This window comes from Pyrus communis, chromosome 10, assembly GCF_041283825.1.
Source record: "Pyrus communis isolate YQ-2024b chromosome 10, ASM4128382v1, whole genome shotgun sequence".
Lineage (NCBI taxonomy): Eukaryota > Viridiplantae > Streptophyta > Magnoliopsida > Rosales > Rosaceae > Pyrus > Pyrus communis.
In genome coordinates this window covers 25,782,784-25,805,590 of record NC_142574.1, presented here as the reverse complement: position 1 = coordinate 25,805,590, position 22,807 = coordinate 25,782,784, and the positions used below count along the sequence as shown (strand labels likewise).

The 22,807-nt window shown below is 36.7% G+C and overlaps 1 protein-coding gene across 2 annotated transcripts; it reads right to left on the bottom strand.

Annotated features, from left to right (window-relative positions):
- Positions 1–15,853: 15,853 nt before the first annotated feature.
- Positions 15,854–22,151, bottom strand: HUA1 (floral homeotic protein (HUA1)). Of its 2 annotated transcripts, none has more exons than XM_068468088.2 (12): positions 21,687–22,151; positions 20,664–20,902; positions 18,771–18,830; positions 18,599–18,676; positions 18,456–18,518; positions 18,154–18,363; positions 17,955–17,992; positions 17,813–17,859; positions 17,576–17,694; positions 17,340–17,393; positions 16,976–17,128; positions 15,854–16,303 (listed from the first exon to the last, which is right to left on the bottom strand). In XM_068468088.2, the coding sequence occupies exons 1-12, from the start codon at positions 21,958–21,960 to the stop codon at positions 16,139–16,141; spliced, it is 1,500 nt and encodes a 499-aa protein (XP_068324189.1). In that variant the 5' UTR covers positions 21,961–22,151; the 3' UTR covers positions 15,854–16,138. The 2 variants fall into 2 exon arrangements, with proteins under 2 accessions (XP_068324189.1, XP_088534388.1); XM_088678262.1 differs by having other exon boundaries at positions 18,220–18,363; positions 21,687–22,073.
- Between the last annotated feature and the right edge of the window lie 656 nt (positions 22,152–22,807).

The window sequence follows — 22,807 nt, the reverse complement described above, 5'->3', positions numbered from 1 at the left end:
GGAAACTTGGCCTGGAATTCATCGAAGTCCTCCCAAGTAGCATTATCCTCCTCTTGATATTGCCACTGCACTATAATTTGCACACCTGCAGAGTCTCCATTCTTGTAAATTCTCCTAGCTATCATAGCTTTGGGACTGTTTTGAGCCAAGCCATCTTCCGTAACTTGAGGCAAAATAGTCTGAGCATTGGTGTAATCTCCCAACTGTTTCTTAAGGTAGCTCAAATGAAACATTGGATGTATCTTAGTCCCCAATGGCAGTTTAAGCTTGTAAGCCACATCACTAATCTTCTTAAGTACCTCATAGGGCCCATAATACCTAGGTTGTAGCTTGTGGTAACTGTGAGGTGCTAAGGTCTACAACTGGTATGGTATCAGCTTCAAGTAAACAAAATCACCAATTGTGAAATATCTCTCTATCCTCTTCTTGTCACTGTAATGTTTCATCCTATTCTGAGCCATCTCCAAGTTAGTTTTTAGCACGATAAGACCCTATCTTGTTCAAGAAACCTTTGCTTCATAGTATTAACTATTGCAGTGCGGGGAGAAACTAGCCAATCAAAAAAGGGGAAAGGAGAGAAATGAGGGAGGAGAGGAAGCAGCCAACCCGGACTATAACACGACTTGGTTCCTGACCCGACTTCAGACTCGATTTTTCCTGCACAATTTTGATGAAATTTCGTCACTTTGTCTCCACTTTCCACCCAAACCCAACTAGGTTTAAGCCAAGTTTCGCGGAGAATGAACCCGTGGGTTCTGTGAGTCTCTCGACTGTGATCCACCGTTTTTTCAATCACCACCGTCATTCAACTCCCCTTAGACCCAGGAATAAGTCCTAAGCATCGAGTGAGGCGTCAGAGTTCAAATGGACGATGATTCGAAGGGCACCAATCCTAGGGTTTCCGGCAGCCTCTTACAAGTATGAAAATTCTTCCTCTTGTTATTTTCTGCAGTCCTGTGAAATTTGGTGATTTTTGGAGTCGGTCGAAAAACTGGGTTTTCGTTCGCTGGAAACCGCCTCATACGGTGGCGCGTACGGCGGCATGTGGCCAATGGGCCAACTTTGTCTTTCTAGGCTAAATTCAATATTCTAAATCCAATTTTGACAATTGTTTGATGTGATTTTGTTGTTTGAGCCTAGTTTCGTAGATTGCCGTCCATAGACCTTTGAAGTAAACGATGAACTGACTGTTAGATCATCACCAAATTTTAGTATGGTTTTGTACGTATTATTTAAGGAACTTGGTAACTTATGGATGGGAAATCCGATGGGCGGATCTTCCTAATTGATTTACTAGGGTTAATTTTGATCAAAATGTTCTTAATTATTCTTAAATACTAAAATTAGTTTTACTAGAGACTAGGTAAGGCTTAGTGGGCCTATATTAGTTAGTGAGTTATTCCAGATAATATATATACCTCGATTTACGTGTATAAGATGCCTTATTGTGAGATATATGTGTATTTATCTTCTTGATAATATGAATTATATGTATGATAACTGTTATGACAATGTGAGCCTAGAATTCTATTAGAAGTATTCTATAGAACTTATATGCTTATGTGACATGTCAGTTAGTGGCCATGAGAAGTTGATAGTGCATGTGCCTACGTTGTAATCATAGGGGTTGAGGTAGGGGTAAGTTGTGTGTTGAACTTACTGCACCATGTAGCAGTGGTACATGAATGGTTCTGCTTGGTATATCCACAATAGGTGACCGTACGTATTACAGGGGTGATCATGTTTAGTATATCCGCGATAAGTGATCACCACCTGCACGATTAGACTATACTTATGGTTCTGCTTAGTTTATCCGCAATGAGGGACCATACGCATTCTAAGAGTGATCATGCTTGGTACATCCGCACTGGGTGATCACTACTTAGAGCTATAGGATACAGTCATGTTTGGTATATCTGCGATGGGGACTATTAGGGGTGATCATGCTTGGTATATCTGCAATGGGTGATTAGTGCCTACGTTATTAGACTATGCATATGGTTTTTCTTGGTTTATCTGTAACGGGGGACCATATGTATTCTAGGAGTGATCATGCTTGGCATATCCACGATGGGTGATCACTACCTAGAGTTAGGATATGGTCATGCTCGATATATCCGCGATATGGGACCATACGTATTTCAGGGATGATCATGCTTGGTATATCCGCGATGGGTGATCACTGCATGCACGATTAGATTATGCATATAGTTATGCTAGGCATATCCGCAATGGGGGATCGTACACATTCTAAGGGTGATGAAGATTAGTTGTACTTGGTACATTTTGATAGGCGACCATATTTTAGTTGGATTCCGTTGAGTGGCCCAGAACCCCTAATGTTACTCATTTCCATATGGTTAGTCTAGCCCTAGATTTGAGTGAATAAGAATTGCTCACAGTAGACATTGTGTTTATAAATTAGATTTATCATGTTATTACTTGGAATCTAGGTTAGGAATTTTGTAGAATTCCTTTATTAAATTTCATGAATTGATATGTGATCTTATTGATTGATTAACGTAGTTAAATGTTAATATCGTGCATCTTTGATTATTGGGATTGATTAATTGGAGTGATTGTGGAATGATGTTGGATCTGATTGTTATTACTATGATAAGATTCGTTGACCAATGTGGCTAGAGAATAATATTGTGCTTCTTTGGTTGTTCTTTGAGATGTTGCATGCTATAAATTGCAGTATTATGTTGAAACATAGTGATTTATTAGATGGATGAAAGGGAAATCTTGATTGTCATGTTGGTTTGCTATGTAGCCCTGAATCTAATTATTCATGCTTGTCTTGTTATGTAACCCTGAATCTAGTAATTCATGATTGTCAAGTGTAATACCCTGAAATTTTAAATATATGAATTTTATATTCATAATTGTGAATATGTGAAGAAAATCGAAATTTAATCGATGTACGGTCCCAAAGATAAAATTGGGAAAATCGTAAAGTTTTGTTCTAGGAATTATTATAATATACGTATTCATGGTATTGAGAATTTATATTATTTTTCGGGAATTTATATTAATTTATTTGAGTTCAATTTTAAATTAAACTGCTTACGAGGTTTAAAGTTTGGAAATTAACTATTTAAAATATGTAGACCTTTTGAGGTCACAATTTATATTTTTGAATAGAGCCCGATCTCAAGAACGCGTAAGCGCAAACCGTTCGTGAAACGGAGTTATAACGAAAGAGTTATTAACATTTAAAATTAGGGTTATTTTGGTAATTTTATTTCCCTTTAGAAGGCTCCAGAAATCTGGAGCCATGAGTTGTGCCACATGTGTGGCTGTGATTAAAGAGAACAATAAATGATGGATGGTTGTGATTAAAAGGAAAGAATAGAAAGGAGGGTGAGGAATTGGGAGAGAGAATGGGGAGGAGAAATGAGAGAAAAGAGACACGGGGGATCGGGACCTGGGCCTTGGTGACCCGACCCGGTCTACAATCATGCATGTTTCCGACAGGTTCTCACCCCTTTTTCCGGTGAATTGCTTTAAGCAACCACTTGGAAACCCCTCCACGACCTTCCCTCTCCCTATTACACCCCAAAAATCATGAAATTTGGCCTTGCATTTGGGAAGAACACACTCGTGGGTGCCGCGACCTTCCTTGCTCGAAAACCACCAAATCCGAAATGATTTGGTTCAATTACCACCACCATGAGACTACCTTTGAGGTCTGAAACAAATCCCAAACAATTGTATGGGCGGCGGAACACATGAGATGACGAATCGAGAACACCCATTTATAGGGTTTCCGGCAGGTTCAAAGTAAATTGGAGCCTTTCCAGGCCAAATTGGATTTGGCCACAGGTATAAAGTTTGCTCAACTCCTTGAGATCTTCATTTCTGTAATTTTTGAGATTTTTTAGAAATAGTTGAGTTTTCCGACTAGCTGGGGCGGCCGACCGCCACCCACGGCGACAGGTGCGGCGACGCACGGCCAGGGAGCCGATATTGTGTTTTGATGCGAATTTCGTTATTATAATTATGTTTCTGAAACCTAACTGATGTGGTTTAAATATCAATACGATTGTGGTATATGTTGGACTAAATGAATATATTCGAGTTTGGTTTGCATTTTTGAAAATGTGAACTACGAATGGCTTTATCCCTATTTAGGGTACGTAGACAGTCTAACGAGACGTTAGATGCAGCCATAAAATAAGTGAGATTAAATACTTCGAGAATAAATAATTAGAATGAGATTTGACCTATAAATAAAGAAACACGTTAAGTGGTAGCTAATTAATCGAGGTAAATCTTTTGTTGAATGATTGTGCCAAGAGAAGGGAGTTTGGGTTAATAACTTGAGTTTTATCCTTATGCTTTGATAATTAAATGTTGGTTATAAATTTATTGTGAGGGTTCATGAAATTAAAGTGTTTAATTGGGATTAATGGTATGTTAACTAAACAAGAGTTTAGTTCAGGCCTATCACCAATATACTTATTTTCTGAAATAAAACATATTTCGGGCCCGGGGTGTTACATCAAGTCCCAATAATTGATTGAGGAACGTTATGCCTTCCTGTTATAACGCACTAGGATAAATGTTTAAGTTGAGCGAATGGTGAACTACGAATCGCTTGATCCATTCTTAGGGTATGTAGGCAGTTTAACACTAAGGTTAGATGCAGCCATGAAATAAAAGAAAATGAATGCGTGGTTAAATCATTGATTGGTTTTGGTCTTGTCTCGGAGACGAGACATGATAAATAAACAGGGATGTGCTGACGTCACGTGTCGATCTTGGATGTATGTCGGGATTGGGGCATGACACAGAATGCACTGATGAAAATGGGGTCTCTATCACTGACAATAGAGTTGGGCATCCCTTGCAACTTGAATATGTGATCTTCAAATAGCTGTGCTACTACAGTGGCAGTGTAAGGGTGTGACAAGGGTACAAAATGAGCATACTTTGAGAGCATGTCAACCACCATTAAGATCACAGTTTTTCCCTTACAATTAGGCAAGCCTACTATGAAGTCTATGCTAATGTCAGACCTAACCCTATGAGGAATAGGTAATGGTTGCAACAATCCAGGGGGTGACATAGTTTCAAATTTGTTTTGTTGACAAGGTTAACACTCAACAACAAACTTCTTGATGTCATTTTGCATTCCTTGCCAATATAAACTCTTCTTAATTCTCTGGTCAGTTTTTAAGACCCCTTCGTGGCCAAATGCGGGAGTTGAGTGATGTTCCTCAATGATCTTAGTTCTCTAATAAGATAAATGACTTAAAACCATTCTTTGTTTGTAGCAAAGAAACCCATTGTCTATAGAATACTTTCCCAATGTTGAGCTTCTAGAGCCATCTTGGATACTTGAATCACTTCTTTATTTTTCTCAGCAATCCACTCATCTTACTCGTTACTCATTATGAGCTCATCCATCCATCAAAAGTATGGATATGAAATAGTAGTACATTCCATGTCCATGTCTTCAATAAAAATAGGATATTCATGCAATTGAGTTGTCCCTTACACTCTGAAGAGTGCATCAGCAACCACATTTTGAGGCTCTTGTTTGTATTGGATTTCATAATCATACCCCAACAGTTTTGACACCCATTTCTGTTGGAAGTGAGTATTAGCCTTTGGTTTAGGAAATATTTGAGATTGTTATGATCAGTCTTGATAATAAATTGTCTTCCCTGAAGATAGTTTTGCCATTACTTCATAACATGTACTATGACAATCAACTATCTCTCATATGTTGAAAGAGCTTGATTTCTGGGACACAGGGATTGGCTAGTGAAAGCTATAGGTCTCCTTGATTGATGTACCACAACACCAATACCACATCCAGACGCATCACATTTTAACTTAAGAGTTTTAGAAAAATCTATAAGAACAATAACCTGTGGTGGAACCATGATAGACTTGAGTTGTTTAAAAGCCAATGTAGCATCTAAATTCCACTTAAACCCATCATTCCTTGTGAGTTCGTACAAAGGTTGACATATCTTCCCATAGCCTGGCACAAATTTCATGTAGTAGCCTGTGAGTCCCAAAAACCCTCTTAACTCTTTAACATTTCTGGGGGTAGGCCATTCCTGAATTGTCTGCAACTTGGAAGGGTCAACAGCTACACCATCATGGGATACAATATGCCCTAAATACTCTACAGAAGTTTATCCAAATGAGCGTTTTGATTTCTTGAGATAGAGCTGATTATCTCTAAGAATTCCTAATATAAGCTGCAAATGAGTTAAGTAGTCTTCCCAAGTCTTGCTATTTATCAGAATATCATCAAAGAAAACTAACACAAATTTTCTGAGATATGGCTTGAAGAAATCATTCATAAGATTTGAAAAGTGGTTGGTGCATTGGTGAGACCAAAATGTATCATAAAAAACTCATAATGCCCTTCATGAGTTCTAAAAGCTGTTTTTTCCACATCTTCTGAGTTCATCAAAATTTGGTGATATCTATGTCCAACTTGGAGAAGTATTGTGCCCTATGCAATTCATCTAAGAGGTCATCTATCAAGGGAATATGATACTTGTCCTTGATAGTGAGTGAATTGAGCTCCCTATAGTCTATGCACATCCTCATGTTCCTTCGTTTTTTTTCAACAATAAGACAAGGAATGAAAAGGGGATATGGCTCTGTCTAATGAATCTTGCATCAAACAAATCCTGAACTACATTTTCAATTTCACTTTTTTGCAATGGACCATAATGATATGGCCTAATGTTGGGTGCTTTAGCTCCATGTATCAGTGGAATGTGATGATCATGCACCCTATGGGGATGTAACTTAGTGGGCAAGGCAAAAATTTTATCAAATTTCCTAAGCAAACTCTGAAGTTCTTGAAGTTGTTCTGAGTTAATTCACAAGCCTCAACTTTTCTCTCTTCCATAGAGTAGAGAAACAAACCTAAATTAGAGTTAAAGATCTCCTTATCTAGGTGCATGACACCTCTTGAATGGTATGCTCAGGGGTGACCTTATGAGCTAATTTGTAAGTGTGTTGGTCTTTGGTGAACTCCATTGTGAGCAGTTGAAAATCCCACAGCACATGACTCATTGTGGATAGCCATTGCGCTTCTAACACTACATCACAACCCCTAGTGGTAGTGAATACAGAACCACATTGCAATTATACCCTCCCAAAGTCAGAGTAACTTGTTTACAACATCTAGAACTTCTAACCTTACCCTCATCTGTTATCATCACTTCAAAAGATTTAGTAGAGTAAGCCTGATATCCCCATTGTTTGATAGGCTTGGAATTAATAAAGTTAAGTGTGCTGCCATAGTCCAAGAGGATTTTAACACACTGTCAATTGATTTGACATTCTACTTTCATGGTTTTGGAAGTTTGCCCTCCATTAGTGCCATAAAATGCACAAGCATTAAGCTTTATGTTGTATAATTCTAGGGGCACTTTTTGAGGTTCCATCTCCAATTCATCAGACTCCAAGACATCCAACATAAGAAGTTGCTTTAAACCACATTTATGGCCCCTGGACCATTTATCAGTGCAAAATCAGTATTCTCTCTTTTCTCGTTTCCTTTGAATTTCATCTAGAGACTTAATAGCTAAGTTAACATGGCGAGGTACAATGTGAGTTACATAAGTAGCATACATAGTGTGAGGTTTGACTGTGGGATAAGGTTTAGTAAGGGTAGGTTTAAACTTAGAAATTTTTGCATCTAATTGCACTGCAATAGCAATGGCATCATCCACAGTTGCAGGCTTCAAAAGCTTAACTCATATTTCAATTCTTTCTTTAATCCCCCTATGAAACAACTTTTAAGAAGGATCAGACCAATGTCAAGAGTGCGATTAGCCAAATGGCGAAATTCAGTGACATACTCACAGAGGGTGTCTGTTTACTTGAGCTTGAAAATGGCCTTATCACTATCGTCAAATTCAGAAGGTCCGAACTCGTGACATAGAGCTTGAGAGAATTCCAGCCAGCTTGATGTAGTATGGAGGCAGTCCATCCATTGAAACCATTGTAGCACATCCTCTTCTAGAAGAAAGGAAGCGGTCAACACTCGCTAAGGATCAGAAATGTTGTAAAAACTGAAGAACTGCTCCACTTTGTTAATTCAGGCTAAAGAATCTTCCCTCTCAGTGAGTCTGGGGAAATCAATACGTTGCTACCATGGAGAACAAGGATTAGGGCCTCCACTAGCTCAGATATGAGTGCGAGATGGGTTACCCGGATCAGTTGCTTGGTGAATATGAGGTTTAATGAAAGGCGCAGCGGAGGAAACGTCACCGTCTCCTTCAAGCTGCAGCTCACGGAAAATTGCTCAAAGTACACTGGGAGGTGTGCTTGGAGACGTTCGAGAAGCTTAGCATTGAACACATTGTTCACAGTTTCAGCAATCAAAATGGGTAAAGAAGCAAGGAAGTTTCCAGAGAAAAAACTCGAGCATCCATGATGATGTGACAAGTGTTTCGTTTGGGACGGGGCATACACCGCATGGAAAACTAGAATCGGACGAGTAATCCCAATGTTAGAATCATAATCTTTAGTTGGAAATCGACCTAAACTAAGCAACTATGGCGGCAATCCAATAGGGGAGAAAAGTTGGAATTGGAATATTCTTTCTATTAGTTCAAATCTAACCATTATAATGAGTGTGGAGAGAGAGAAAGATATACCATTAGCTAGCAATCCAGTGTGTGATTGCCAGCTGTACAACTTCAACAAACTTATTGAAATAACTCCCTGCAACACTTGGCCTATTACAATTGAACCCAAAGATCCCAAATCATTACAATTCAGTCCCCAATTCACTTACAATTTAACCCTTTAACTATAGCTAATTATTATCCTTGTGATTGAAGTAATCACATATATGCAATTCATAACCCGAGTTTGTTCCGGTGGAGTTGGAAGCATTGCCCAGGACGTAAGTTTGGGCTTGCAAATATGGTAATATGTACTGCGACGTTGAGAGAATAAGTGGGTAAATGGTGGATTTTGGGTTCTGGGCAGCTATAGTTTAGCTCCATTGATATGCTGGGTTGCACAGACAAGCCTAAGAAAGAAGAAGTTGTAGTGTTTGGGTTTTGTATGTGGCTGACGGCGTATGACGTTAGACCATTTGGGTGCAAGGTCAGGCAATTCTTGCCAAATTGAGTAGCCCAACTAAGAAGCTTCTGTCAACAAAGATGCTTCACTCATGGATAGAATTTTAGAGTATGCTACATATTTATTTGACCATCGACAAGCTCTGAAGAAACTCACGAAACAAAGAGCTTGCGGATTCACCGACCTCAAAAGATGCGTGAACTAGAGGAAGTCTTCTCTAGTTTTGTAGAGCTTACAGTGAAGGCAACACATGTTCAGACCCCAGCAAGAATCATTGATCTAAACTTATGAGCAAAATGACAATGCTGCACTTTTAAGGCTTCACGAAAGAAGCCCAAGAGAGGTTAAGAATCCTTGAAAAGCTAGGTTGACCTAGCCAAAAGTCCTGCACTTAGTGTCAACTGTATTTAAAGCAACTCCACCGGGAGCTCCAGCCCGATGGACCGGCTGCATTTCCTACCCAATAGCCCCAGCTCCTTGCTTTAGCCCATAAAGGTGATTGGGCTAAAGGAGGCCCGAGTAAGAGGCCCGACTCGAATCGATTGCTCGAGAGCCTGAGGCCAAATGATGCATGGCTGACGTCAGGCATGTTATAAAAAAAAATTTTGCGTCAAGCATGTGTCGCACACGTGCGTGTGGGGGCGCGTCATCAACAACTTTTCAGTTAATGGGGCCCACAGTCCAGAGGTTTGAAATGTTACCGCTGGTGGGCCATGTGGCACATTTTCATCTGTTAGAGTTCAACGAATACTTTTTCTAGACCGTTAGATTTCCAACGGTAAAAAAAAAAAATTTCAAACCTTCCGCAATATCAGCCGTTGGATTTAAGATCAACGGTCCACGTTATTCGCCTTTAAAAATTTAAAAAAAAATTCATATATGTTACTGTTGTGCCATGTGGCACAATCTTGAGGGTTAGATTTCGAATTTTTTTTTTAATCCAACAGTAGAAATTAATTAAGTTAATAAAAATGTTAAAAATTAATTAAAAAATCCAAAAAGAAAAATTTAAAAATTTAAAAAAAAAATTCATTTTACTTTTCTATAAATACCTTCACATTATCTTCTACCTTACACCACAATTTCATTTTTTCTCAAATACTTTCAACCACATTCCAATATTTCTCTCAAAGTTTCAATCCAATTGGTTTCCAACAAAATGACTAATGATGCAGGTATGAATTGGACGCTTATTGAAGATGTTACATTGTGTTCTAACTGGGTTGAAGTTACTCATGATCAGATTACGGATAATGAGATGCAGTTGCTAGAAATGTGGAGTCTTATTCATACCCTTTTATCAAAATTTGTCACCAAAAATAGTCTTTTCGGATAATGACACGTGGCGCAACAAAAACGATTAAAAATCTTATCCGAAATTACAAGTAAAATTATTTTGTATTATTTTATAAAATAAAAAATTCTAATATTTTATTGACTATTGCCATGACTATTCAGTTAGGGGTAGAGATGCAAAATGCAATTACTGTTTATTAAGGTAGTTACTGTTCACCAGAGGGGATTGAATAGGAAGTTACCCTAGGAAACCTTTGATACGCTGGAGTTGCTATTATGGGTAACAGGAGTACTTCGGGAACTCGCAAAGAAAGAAAGGCGATGTGCACGAAGCCCCAATTGGTGTCGACTATTAACAAACCACTCCTAATTGACTCCAATGTCTTAATCCTCTCGCACCAGTATTTAGAGGATGTCCACTCTCTTCACGGTGACACTCTTGTCCTCAAAGTCCAAATTTCCAACGCTATGGTCAATCGCATTACGGTAGTATGAGATTAAATATTGAATTTTGTCCTTTGACTTTATATGCAACTTACAATTTTTCATATATTAGCCAAATTAGCTAATTTCGAGCCTAATTTTGTTCATTACTGATTTCAAACCTAATTTTAATTTGAATTTTTAAAATCTAATTTTTAGTTGGAGTCGTATGTGTACATAAAAGAAAAGCTTTTATTGCATGTGTACGTACATATTCATGAATATGTTTGTGATCATGATTATGTAGTAAGGTTTTCATATCTGTATACTTGCATTTTTGTACCTATAGCTTATCATTGTTCATGTATGGATAACAACTTCTTTGCATGTTGATGTACTGGTCTAGAGAGATAGATTTATGTACCTACGCACTTCTACACACACACACACATATATATATATATACCCTTTATTAAAAGGTTCTCCATTTTTGGATAAAAATGGAGACTAGTTGTAGGGCTCACTCCATGTCGAACTTGAATGATCTGAACTGTTATTTTGTAAGTCTTGATTCATAGATCATCTTTGCAAAAATTCAATTCAATCCGGAAACATTTGTCTATTTAATTATCATGATGGAATTTATTGTCTCTTATAGAATAAAGTGTTCGTCAATTACTTTAAACTCAATTAGATATCTCAAATATTTCAGATTTGACTAATATTTTTCAAAGATGATCGATGAGGTACAACTTGAAAAATAGACGGTTCAGATCATTGAATTTCGATGTGGTGTGAGCCTACAACTATTATGCATCCAAGTAAGATCAATTCCATTTTAATAACTAAATTTGTAAATGGCTCAACACATATTTTAGCATCTTATAGCCTCTATATTCCTATATGTGGTAGAAAAATGTTTGCGTCCATGAGAATTTTTGGTACAGTCTAGTGGTATTCCTCTTCACTTGTAAGTCAGAGGTTTTAGGTTAGATTCCGCTAAAGGAAAATTTGAACCACATTATTGTTAGCCCATTGTGAGGCTAAACCCACCATCTTCCCTTGTGTAAATAATATTGTTTGTGTAAAAAAAAAAATTGAATATTTTCAATCATGGATTTTTATTAGACACAAAAGTCGAGGACAAAAATCACAATACATTGACTGTGGCTAAAATGTAAATCACCTCTGCACGTTTTATAGGTATAACTCAAGGTAAGCAGTTTTTATTGTGGACCAAAACTTCGGAAAATGATTTAACCTGGATGTATAATTGAGTTTATGCATTTTAATGGTTAAATTCATAAATATCTCGACCACATATGGATTTAATATCATAGTATCTTTTAGCCTCTATATTGGTATTGTGGCAAAAAAATGTGTACCTCCATGAGAACATTTGTAGATCGATGAATAATTTCAATTTGGTATTTATTAGATACCAGAAATTATAAGTCTATTCGTGAAAATCCAAGTCAAGCAACTTTTGCATGATGTTTACTTACAACCAAGTGGCATGAAGGAACAAATGCGTATGTTTCATGCATGACTTGGAATAGTATTAGTCGTTGCGAGATTTTGCATCACTTTGTCTTTGTTTTTAATATGTATATATTAAGTCCTATTTTTATGGGAGTGCATTTTTGTTTACCATTGTCAAATTGTGATAATGTTCACCATTTTATTCATCAATGTGAGTTGAGTTTAATTAAATTTTGAGATTGTATCTATACACCACAGATTTTAAAATTCAAACTCATATAATAATAATAAATTAAGTTATAAGCATCGTCACTTGACCATGACTTTGTGGAAAAAGAAAAACGGAACGTATGTTAAGGGCCAATGCAATTTGATTGGCATGTGACTTTGCAAGGATGGTGACCTCTGTCTATTAAGACGAAGACTTTGAGTTTATGACGCAAACATCAAGCTGCATGTATGATTTTTATTTATTTTATTTTAATTTAATTTTTTGGGTGATTTTTATTTATTTTATTTTAATTTTTTGGGATTTTTGAACTTTAATCCTTGAAGAAGATTAAAATTTAATAAAAACATGGTATTATATTGGATATTGATTTTAGTCCTTTAATGTGTACTTAATTCAAATTTATATTATATTTTTGTTTTAATATTTAATAGATATCTTATTTAATATTGTTACATTAAAATTAAAATTATTTATTATTATACACATTTTAATTCATTATATTTATTTTACTTCCTCTAATTAGTTTACCTAAACGTTCATATCATAATATATTTTACTAAATTAGTGTACTGCAATGTCTGTACCTAAATATATTGTAGTGAATTAGTTGTCACATCCTGGCTTGGGCCCCCACCACATCTCGGACTCGACTCAACCGTAACACGATATTGTCTGCTTCGGGCCTCTACCACACCCTCACGGTTTTGTTTCTGAGAACTCACACGAGAACTTCCCAGTGGGTTACCCATCCTGGGAATGCTCTCGCCCGAACTCGCTTAACTTCAGAGTTCCTACATAACCCAAAAATAGTGAGTTCCCAAAAGGCCTCGTGCTATATAGAGATGGGAATATACATATAAGGCTTACATGATCCAGTCCCTTGGGCGATGTGGGATGTCACAATCCACCCCTCCTTAGGGGCTCGACGTCCTCGTCGGCACACATCCAGCCAGGGATTAGCTCTGATACCAAATCGGGCTCGACTCCACCGTATCACGATATTGTCTGCTTTGGCCCCCTACCATGCCCTCACAATTTTGTTTCTGGGAACTCACACGAGAACTTCCTAGTAAGCCACCCATCCTGGGAATGCTTTCGCCCGAGCTCGCTTAACTTAGGAGTTCCTACGGAACCCGAAGCCATAGAGTTCCCAAAAGGTCTCGTGCTAGGTAGAGATAGGAATATACATATAAGGCTTACATGATTCACTCTCCTGGGCGATGTGAGATGTCACATTAGTGGCACATAAGAAAATATGCAAAAACATAAGTGTACTGAAAAATTCAATGCCTAAATATATAATATTAAATTAGGATACCGAAATGTCGGTACCTAAATATAATATAATAAACTAGTGTACCGAAATGTCCATACCTAAAGATATTATACTAACCTAATGTACCAAAATATTCATACATAAATATATTGTAATGAATTAGCGGCATATAAGAAAATATGCAAAAATATGTGTACCGAATAATCTTTACGAAAATATTTTTTTTATATAAGATACTTATCATAATAAGAATTAAAATTTATAATATTTTCATGAAATTTAATTTATGAACACCATAAAATTATAAATAAAAAAGAAAGACATTTGATATGCTGGCATTAAATAAAGTCTATAAACTAAAATCAAATTTTAATCTTTTATAAGACATTTTTCTAAATTTCATCTTATTTGAAGATTAAAATATAATTTCGCAAAGACTTTCAGTTTTTCTATTAAAAACAAAGACTTCCTTCAATCTTCCAACTAGTGCCTGACGCATGCGATAACCAATACGGGTTTGTTGTCATGCGTGATCCTTTTTCTCTTTTTTTTTATTCTGTATTTTTAAACATACTTAGGACTTGTGGGCTTATTTTTTACTCTCTCACGTCATTTTTTTTTATTTTTTATCTTCTCTTCATTACAAATTGTTTCTTAAAAATTTATTAAAAAAACTTAACGGTTTCTTCATAAAATTTGATTGTTTCTTAATAAAAGTTGACTATTTCTTAAAGAAACAAAATAATACTAAAAAAGTTGACTGATTTTAAAAAAATGTTTGATTGTAATCAAACCCTTGTCCACAAGATAAGAAAATCTAAACTAAATCGAATCAAATAGAATCTCTAATTACATCAAATCTCTAAAATACTTTCTTTTACGTTTTCTAGCAAAAACATATTGGACTTAGTTGCTTATTCTGATCGGATTGGGCCAGTTGTCCCAAGAGACTCGACGTTCCACCACTTGGGGTAAGTGTGGAATCTAATCGCATTGAATCCCGTCTATCATCGACTGAACCAACTTTTGTCAGCATGAGAATATTAAAACTATTATTGAATGCCAATCACTGTTCTAAAAATCCTACCAATCATAATTAATCTCTAAGCGTTTGAAAATTAAGAAAGGGATGGATTTGCTAATACACGAGAGAAACTTAGGTAGATTGACGGATTATATAAAATAAATTTACATGTAATTACTATTATTATAGCATCTTAGGCAATAATACAATGTAAAGTGAACAAAATTAACTCACGATTTAGGTAGCCCTCGCACCAAATGTACCGAACTTACCGTTGACAGGAACTAAAATACAGGGAGTCATGCCTTCATAAGATGTGCCATTTTTCTCTGCTGTATAGATTAGCCTACAAAGTCTTGTACTTTCACCTTCCCTCCTCCACGTATTGGACGAGTTCAAATGAAAATGTCACAGATGGAAAGGTACATGGCCAAGAGTTCTCATCAGAGCAACTGACCATTCACGGATCACTTTGACGATGAAGCCAAACTTGATCGTAGGAGGGCAGGTACCAGGCAGTCACGAAAAATGGATTAGAAAACGAAAGGTTCAGTCTTCTGGGGACAACGAGGAGAATTTTGCAAGCATCGGAAAAATATTTCATTCATTGACCGATAATTGCGTTACTGGTGAGCTCACAAATTCGTGTTACTACAATTTCTTCGCTAACTCATTATCCGATTTAACGTAAGAACGGTAGTGTCATTTGTGTTTTTAACCCTAAAACCATGGATTATGACAAGTAACATCGGAGGTTTCAGCGTTTAAAGTTCAAATCTTTCCTCCTCCTTAGTCTCCTTTCATATAGAGTTGTTATCGCTTGCAAAATAAATACCTTAATGACAGAGTTGTTTACGCGCATTGATTCTTGGGTGCAAGCCTCTATCGAAAATCATTTTGTTAGGAAAAATGATTTCCGCACACTTACTCGAATCAAATGCCAAAAATGAAGAAAAGGGATGCACGGAAGTCACTTAACTTTTGCAGAGTGTACAGCGTGCCTGACTGGAAGAGCTATAAGAGCTCGAACTGCTGCACAAACTAGAGGCAAACGGCTCGTATTTCATGTTTGAATAGTTTATAAGCTACACAAAGTGGAAAGTTTTGTATAGAATCTGATCATATATAAACTCTACAAAGTGTTTTGCAGAGACTACTTACGATACAATGGACCGAAAACACTTGCACCACACCACAGAAACGGAACACAAAGAATAGTCGATTGAACGATTCATACAAGTACAGTGTCATCAATGGCTCGAAAAGCATAGTTCGAAACAGAGCATGGCAACAGAGATCAATGAATACCTTCTTCATGCTAGGGACCTCACTGCTGTTCCTGTGGGAACTCACCTGCTTTTGCTTCCCCTCCGGAGGTTCCTTGTGTTGCGCCCATGCCCATAACCTCACCAGGGGGTGGGTGATCGAATTTGCAGGATGCACCATACTTGCACGTGCCAGTTTTCAGGTAATACACACAGATAGCAACACCCTGTAGAAAGGTTCTGCCCTTATTAGAAATCTTACATACCAAGATTTCAGACAATACGTAACACCTCGATAGACTAAAATTTTCAAAGGAAAATAATCAAAATATACGATATGGATTAAATGCATCAGGATCACTTCTGAATGAACAAAAGGGTAGTTGTATCTTCTACTGTCGACATTTCTCCAATTCAAGTACAAACGGGGAGATCCTTTTCCCCCTATGAAAAAGCTTTTAGGACCTTGGCCCGAGTACATGAACTAAAACATAATTGTGGAAAGGAAAGAAGTCCAGAACAACCCAGCACAAAAAATACAGCATTATACTAGTTTTTCTAGTTCACTCATCAATCAAGGAACTGTCAAGAGCCCAAAGCTAACGTTAAGAGTGTCTACAGCCACATGGTTCTCTGTTATTAAAGACCTTTCACAATGTTTGATGCATGTTATGCAAACAAAGAAGGCAGGTGAGATTTGATCCAACAATTGGGGGCCAAGCATGCCAACACGCCTACTAATGCACAGAAATAGAAATATCAAGCCGTTTGAGAAAAGTTACAAAGTTGCTGGAGAAGAGTTCTCAAGCTTTTTGGAAAATACTAATACCGTCCTGGACCCTCTACTAAAAAAAGACTTGGTACAATCGCAACAACTGTTCTAAAGAGAAGGATCATACCTCTCTCCGAGGTAGTCCAGCAAGAGTTAGCTTAACGTTTGCTTCTTGAACTGGCACTGCCTTCGGTGTCGACAGCGCCACTACTGACCTATCAATTGGGTGATGAAATTTGCATAGTTCACCAAACTTACATTCCCCTGTCTTCATATAGTACTGCAGCATGAAAAAATCAACAAACGTGAGAAGTCATCATTAGGGTTCCAAAGTTTCAGAAAAATGAGAATCATTTATGGACAAATCTGTACTGGCAGAGTTAGACAAATCTGCATATAATAAAAACAAACAAATAGTTCAAGACGAAGTTTTAAAACCACGTGCATTAAAATAAAATTCATTTAACTAGAGGGTGAAGAAGAATGCTTACATCACATTCAATCTGTCCAAAGCGTTGAGGATACACAGTTGGGCCGACTCCCACCTAAAACAAAAAATTAAGTAACATGAGTAAACCTTTAAGCAAACAAATACGAAGATGGAAGTTTTACAACAACGTGCCATGGCCCTCCCAGTATGTAGCCATGTGCTATCTTTTCTTCTTTTTCTTCATGGTGTAAACAAAAAGCAGTAAGATAAAAGACACAATATGATTGGTATATGTACCGTTGGCTGAGCCAAAGTTTGATAAATGGAGGCAGCCGGATCAATGACTCCTATGTTCAGACCTGCAGCCTGAGTGGCTACAATTGGATGGCTAATTGCAGCAATTGGCGGATTGATTGCTGTACAAAAACTTTTAAGCAATGAAATTCTGATGCCCCACCGTATTTGATAAACAATTGAAACTATGACATGCAAAACTGAACCCAGGAATCTTGAACATCAGAATCTTAAATATACCATATCTATCAGGATGATTGTAGCGGCAAGTTGCCCCATACTTGCAACTGATTCAGAAAACAAATCGATTTAAGAATTCTCGGTCACCTTTCAATTTAATCAGAGTATATTACTTATCAACAAAACTTAGAAATATGCTCACCTTCCAGTTTTCAGGTAGAATGGACAATCAGGTTCACCCTGTTAGAAGCAAGAGATACACAATCAAAAGAAATTCACAAAATTATAAAGCAGTAAATCAAAACAAGAAAGAATGAACAAGATCTGCAGTTAATGAAGAAGGGGTAATAAAAGGATCATGCAGTACTTCATCCCTCCATTTATTATCAAAGGTACATTACCGGTCTTACAGGAAGCTCCTTGGTGTTATATAATAATGCAGGGGTAAATGAAATAGGAGCCTTAACAGAAAATCCAGTTCCCTCTGTCTTGATAGCCGTATCGGTTTCTCCAGCTTTGTTCTCTTGGTTAGCTGATGGTATTTGGATATCTTTCGGGTGATGAAATTTGCAGGTCACACCAAATTTACATTGCCCAGTTTTCAAGTAGAACTGTTTAAAAAATATAGAATGGAATGTAAACAAATCAACATTATAAACAGATAGATAATGAACACCACAGGAGTAATGGAAATATATCTTACTGCGCATGGGGGTTCAGATGGCCTCTCAGGTAAGGTAAAAACATCAGCATTTTCTGAAGCATCCTGAAACCAGAGTTAAGCATGAGAGAATAAGTCCAGATTACAGTCAAGTCTTGGATAATATATATATCATCTGCACTTACAGAAGCAATCACTTTATCCTTCGGATGATTAAACTTGCACCTCATACCAAATTTGCATCTTTGAGTCTTTATAAAGTACTGCAACATATAAATGGAAAAGAATCAATGATCAGTTCAAGTGCTTAAATGCATTATTTCTGCAAAAAGAAGAAAGAATAGAACTTCTACTTACAGGACAATCTGGTGCTCCTGTTCTCTCAGGAAGGACTTCAGTTGGAGCAACAAGTGGAACCTAAATGAACCAGAGATTAATTTTATTTGTATAGCAATTGATAGGCAAATAGAAAATAGCCCGTGAACAAAATTAACAGCTGCAATCTTTGATCAACAGCTTCAGTTTCTATATTCAATAGATTCCTAATGAAGATAATATAGGAGGCAGAAAAGAGCAAACACTTCCTCTATTTAATATATTTCATGCAGAAAACTCATGATATTAAGCAAGTAGGTAATCATGAGATTGTATCCCTATGTACATAAAATTTAAGGCAATAATATAGGTGTAAGCCTAAAAATTAGGTCCATCTAGTCATGAAATCTTAGAATAACACAAATCATACATTTAATTAATATATTCGTCTAAATTCGCACGTCATCTGGCAAATGGTTTATCAGATGAAAGCCCCTTTTACATGATTCTAAGCAAAGTAAAGTATGTATCTACAAAGATGTCAAAGTTTCTAACTTGACTCCACGAACGTTACGTCACCATCTCCAATAAATTTTAGCAACCTGCCAACACAGCCTCCAAGCAATTCTTAATGCATTCCCACAGCCTTCACAATCACCAATAACCAATTTGTCTTTCAAACATATGAAGGTACAAGTACTCTCCTCAACTTGTCAATTCCTACAAACAACCCAATCACTTGGAACTTTATCTTCAAATCATGTCCACAACAACTTCAACATAGGAGCAAAATCTCCCCAAAGAACCAAAATTCAGTTTTTGGTGCAGGACAGTGTTCTAGAGAGCCCACACAAAAGGATTCTCAAAACTCAGTAACACAATGAGTTTTGAAAAAATGCATGTGCTAAGGCATTGAAGAAACTCGTTGAATAATCAATAACACTTGCAAAAACCTCTCAGACTATGGAAAAATATAACTTACGGTTTCAAAGTGAAAACACCCAACAACCAAGTCAAAAGCTCAAAACTAACCATAGCTATATTTTATTTTCCAAGGGTAAAACTACCCTACTACATTCTACCAAATTCTTCAAATTCGAGACCTAGGACACTTTACTGAGCAGAGATTCAGCAAACATTAATCAAATCATTCTACCAAAATTCGGCTTAAAAACATTATTGCATCGGGTATTAGCTTTTCTAAGTGTAAGAGTTTAGCTGACAAATCTTCCTTCACAATATACGAAATCAAACCAAATATGTTCAACATAGCTTAAAGATGGTATAATGTTCACAATGAAAAACATGATAGACAAGGTGTAGTGGGACGGGATTAGCCAACTCAATGTACCCTAATACCCTCTTTCTAATCAGCAGTTCACTACATGACTATTTAATCAGATGTCAACATACAACTAACTGGGGTCAATGAAATGATAACAAATTATGAAGAAATCATAATATTTTTTTGAAAACCAAAATAAAGTCCAATAGGTGTAGTAGATTAAAGAAAGAGAAAGTGAGAAACAATAGATTTCCTAACTAATGACTTAAGTACCAATTCAGCCTCGCTGGCTGAATTTTGTACAGAAGATTTAGCAGGTAGACAAACTATAGAATAGATAGATACAACAGTAAAATTTCAAAATAAAAAGTTGTACTCTGATGCAGACTATAGAGCTCTATAATGTATAAGAAAGTATAGACATAAGCAAATAAATCTCATCATTATTCATTAGTATGTATTCGTACATTCAAAGAACAACCATACAACGCGGTAATAACAAATAGTTTTAAGATACGATTAATTAGCTCAAACTAAAGAAATTTATTTTAGATATAAAATTTAAGAAGTTATAATACTAAATACTAATTTTGTATGTATAGTATGACAAAATACCACTATAGGCATGTAATATAACAATAAACAGTCACCTCTTTCCAATCTGGGATTCCACCCTCAGGAACCCAAATAGGATGGTCAAATTTGCAGCTCTCTCCAAATTTACAGGTTCTTGTGAGCATATAATGGGCACAATCCTTCTCTCCTGGCCTCTGTGGATATATAGGCAAAGTGCTTGCACCCTCGTATCTAGGGCGCTTGGCTAACGCAGCATACCAAGCTTCTTGCCCAATCGTATTATAGGCACCCATATAACTCTGATGGTAGAGTGCTATAGTAGTAGACACGTATATACAAGAAAACCAGAGGAAACATATAGGTAACATTATAAGTATCGCTTTAAAAGTAATTTTGAGTATGAAAGTACACATATTAAACACTTATATATATATATTCTTATGCTTCTGTAATTGCATATAGAAGGCCTAATTGCCAATATAAAATCTCTAAACTACCGGACATTAAGTACTTACTTAGACATATAAAAATACAATACCCAGATGAACCCTACAGTAATCAATTGTAAATTTTAACTACACCCACACTAACCCTATAATAATCAGGCATGCCTTTACTAAAACAGTTCCATTTTTCCTTCTTTAAGGCGAAATCTGGGGTGAAACGACTTGATGCGAGTAAGCTTGAAACACTAAACAGTTTCAAACATTACTAACGAATTCGAAAAGCATATTCGACACACTTCAAGAAACGTATACGCATACAAGATTATGTTAGAAACAACAGAAAATTTAAGCTTAGGCATTAAAGGCACTCCCACTTTTTGAACTCTATGTTGCAATGATTAGAAGGTGCCAGCAAATGTGTACTAATTCGAATTTCATTCCCTAATCCTAGTTTAACAACTCAAGTAATGTACTTTTAACATAAATAAAATTCAAGATCCCCACTTTTTTGTACAACAAACAAAAACAACCACTCCCAGAAGGACAAAATGTGAAAAAATGATTGTAGTCCAGTCCCCAAGCAACTTTCCCAGTAACCAAACAGAAAGTTGAAGTAGAGTGATAGATAGCAGAGGAGCGAAAAGAACAAACCTTCGGAGGGGCGTTTGACGCCGGGGACGCCGGGCTCCACATCGGGAGCTGGCCATGCTGAATGGGGAATCAAATGCGGCGGAAGATACATGGAGGTAGCTCGGGTGTGGTGGTCGGCGAAAGGGTCGGACCCGGAATAGTAACGGAGGGCGGGGTCGGATAGGTAGGAGTCGGTTAGGGCGCGGGAGGAGTAGACGGAGGAGAGGGCGGCGGCGGTGGCGGCAGAAGTGGCTGATTGAGCAGCAGCGCCGAAGCCGTAGAGATGGCTGGACATTTGATCGAGAGGTGTAGATAGTATTAATTGCAGATTGGCCCTGGTGCCCTAGAAAGTAGAAACTGTGAAATTATTCAGGACCACCGTTGTCGTTTTAATGGGCGCCGTCCCTTTTGGTGTTTTGGACTGTTTTGGATTTTTGGACGGACTATAGACTATAGGTTAGGTGAAGTGACTGCTAATTTGCTAGCGACCAGGAAAGTAATGATACACATGCATCTTGTACCAGTGGATTCGATATTTATCCATCTGTTTTTTTAATTTAACTTATTATCGTTATCTTTTATAAATAAATAAATAAATAATAATAATAATTACAAGTCGTTAGCAGTCCTAAAACTTATTTTTGACCTTATTAAATTTAAAAAAAAAAAACGAAAAGTCTAAAAAAAAAACTTTAATTTTAAAGAAAAATGGCAATAAAGGTGTAATGAATAGTACCAGGAAAATGTGAAAATGTAATTTTTCGTTATAAGTGAACAGTACCGAGAGTATTTCGTTAAAAATCTCTTAACTTTATTTAATCCCAACATGCATCTGTCAATTTAGGAGTACGAATATTTTCTTTATAAAAGTTTAATCACTTACCTATTTTTCATTCTAATTGGAGGAATATAAATGACTTTCCAACTGATTATACATGTGTGGATCTTTAGATCAATTTTATTATCGTGGTCGTTTAAAAATTTGAAAGTTATTACATTTTATACAATTATAATGTTTGGTGGGTGGACTTGAAAGTCCATAGGTTTGGAAAGTGAAATGAAGGTCCCAAAATTTGATAAGTGAGTTCACAAATCCTATAGGACAAATAAATACGTAGCTAAGCTATTCAAATTTAGCAAGA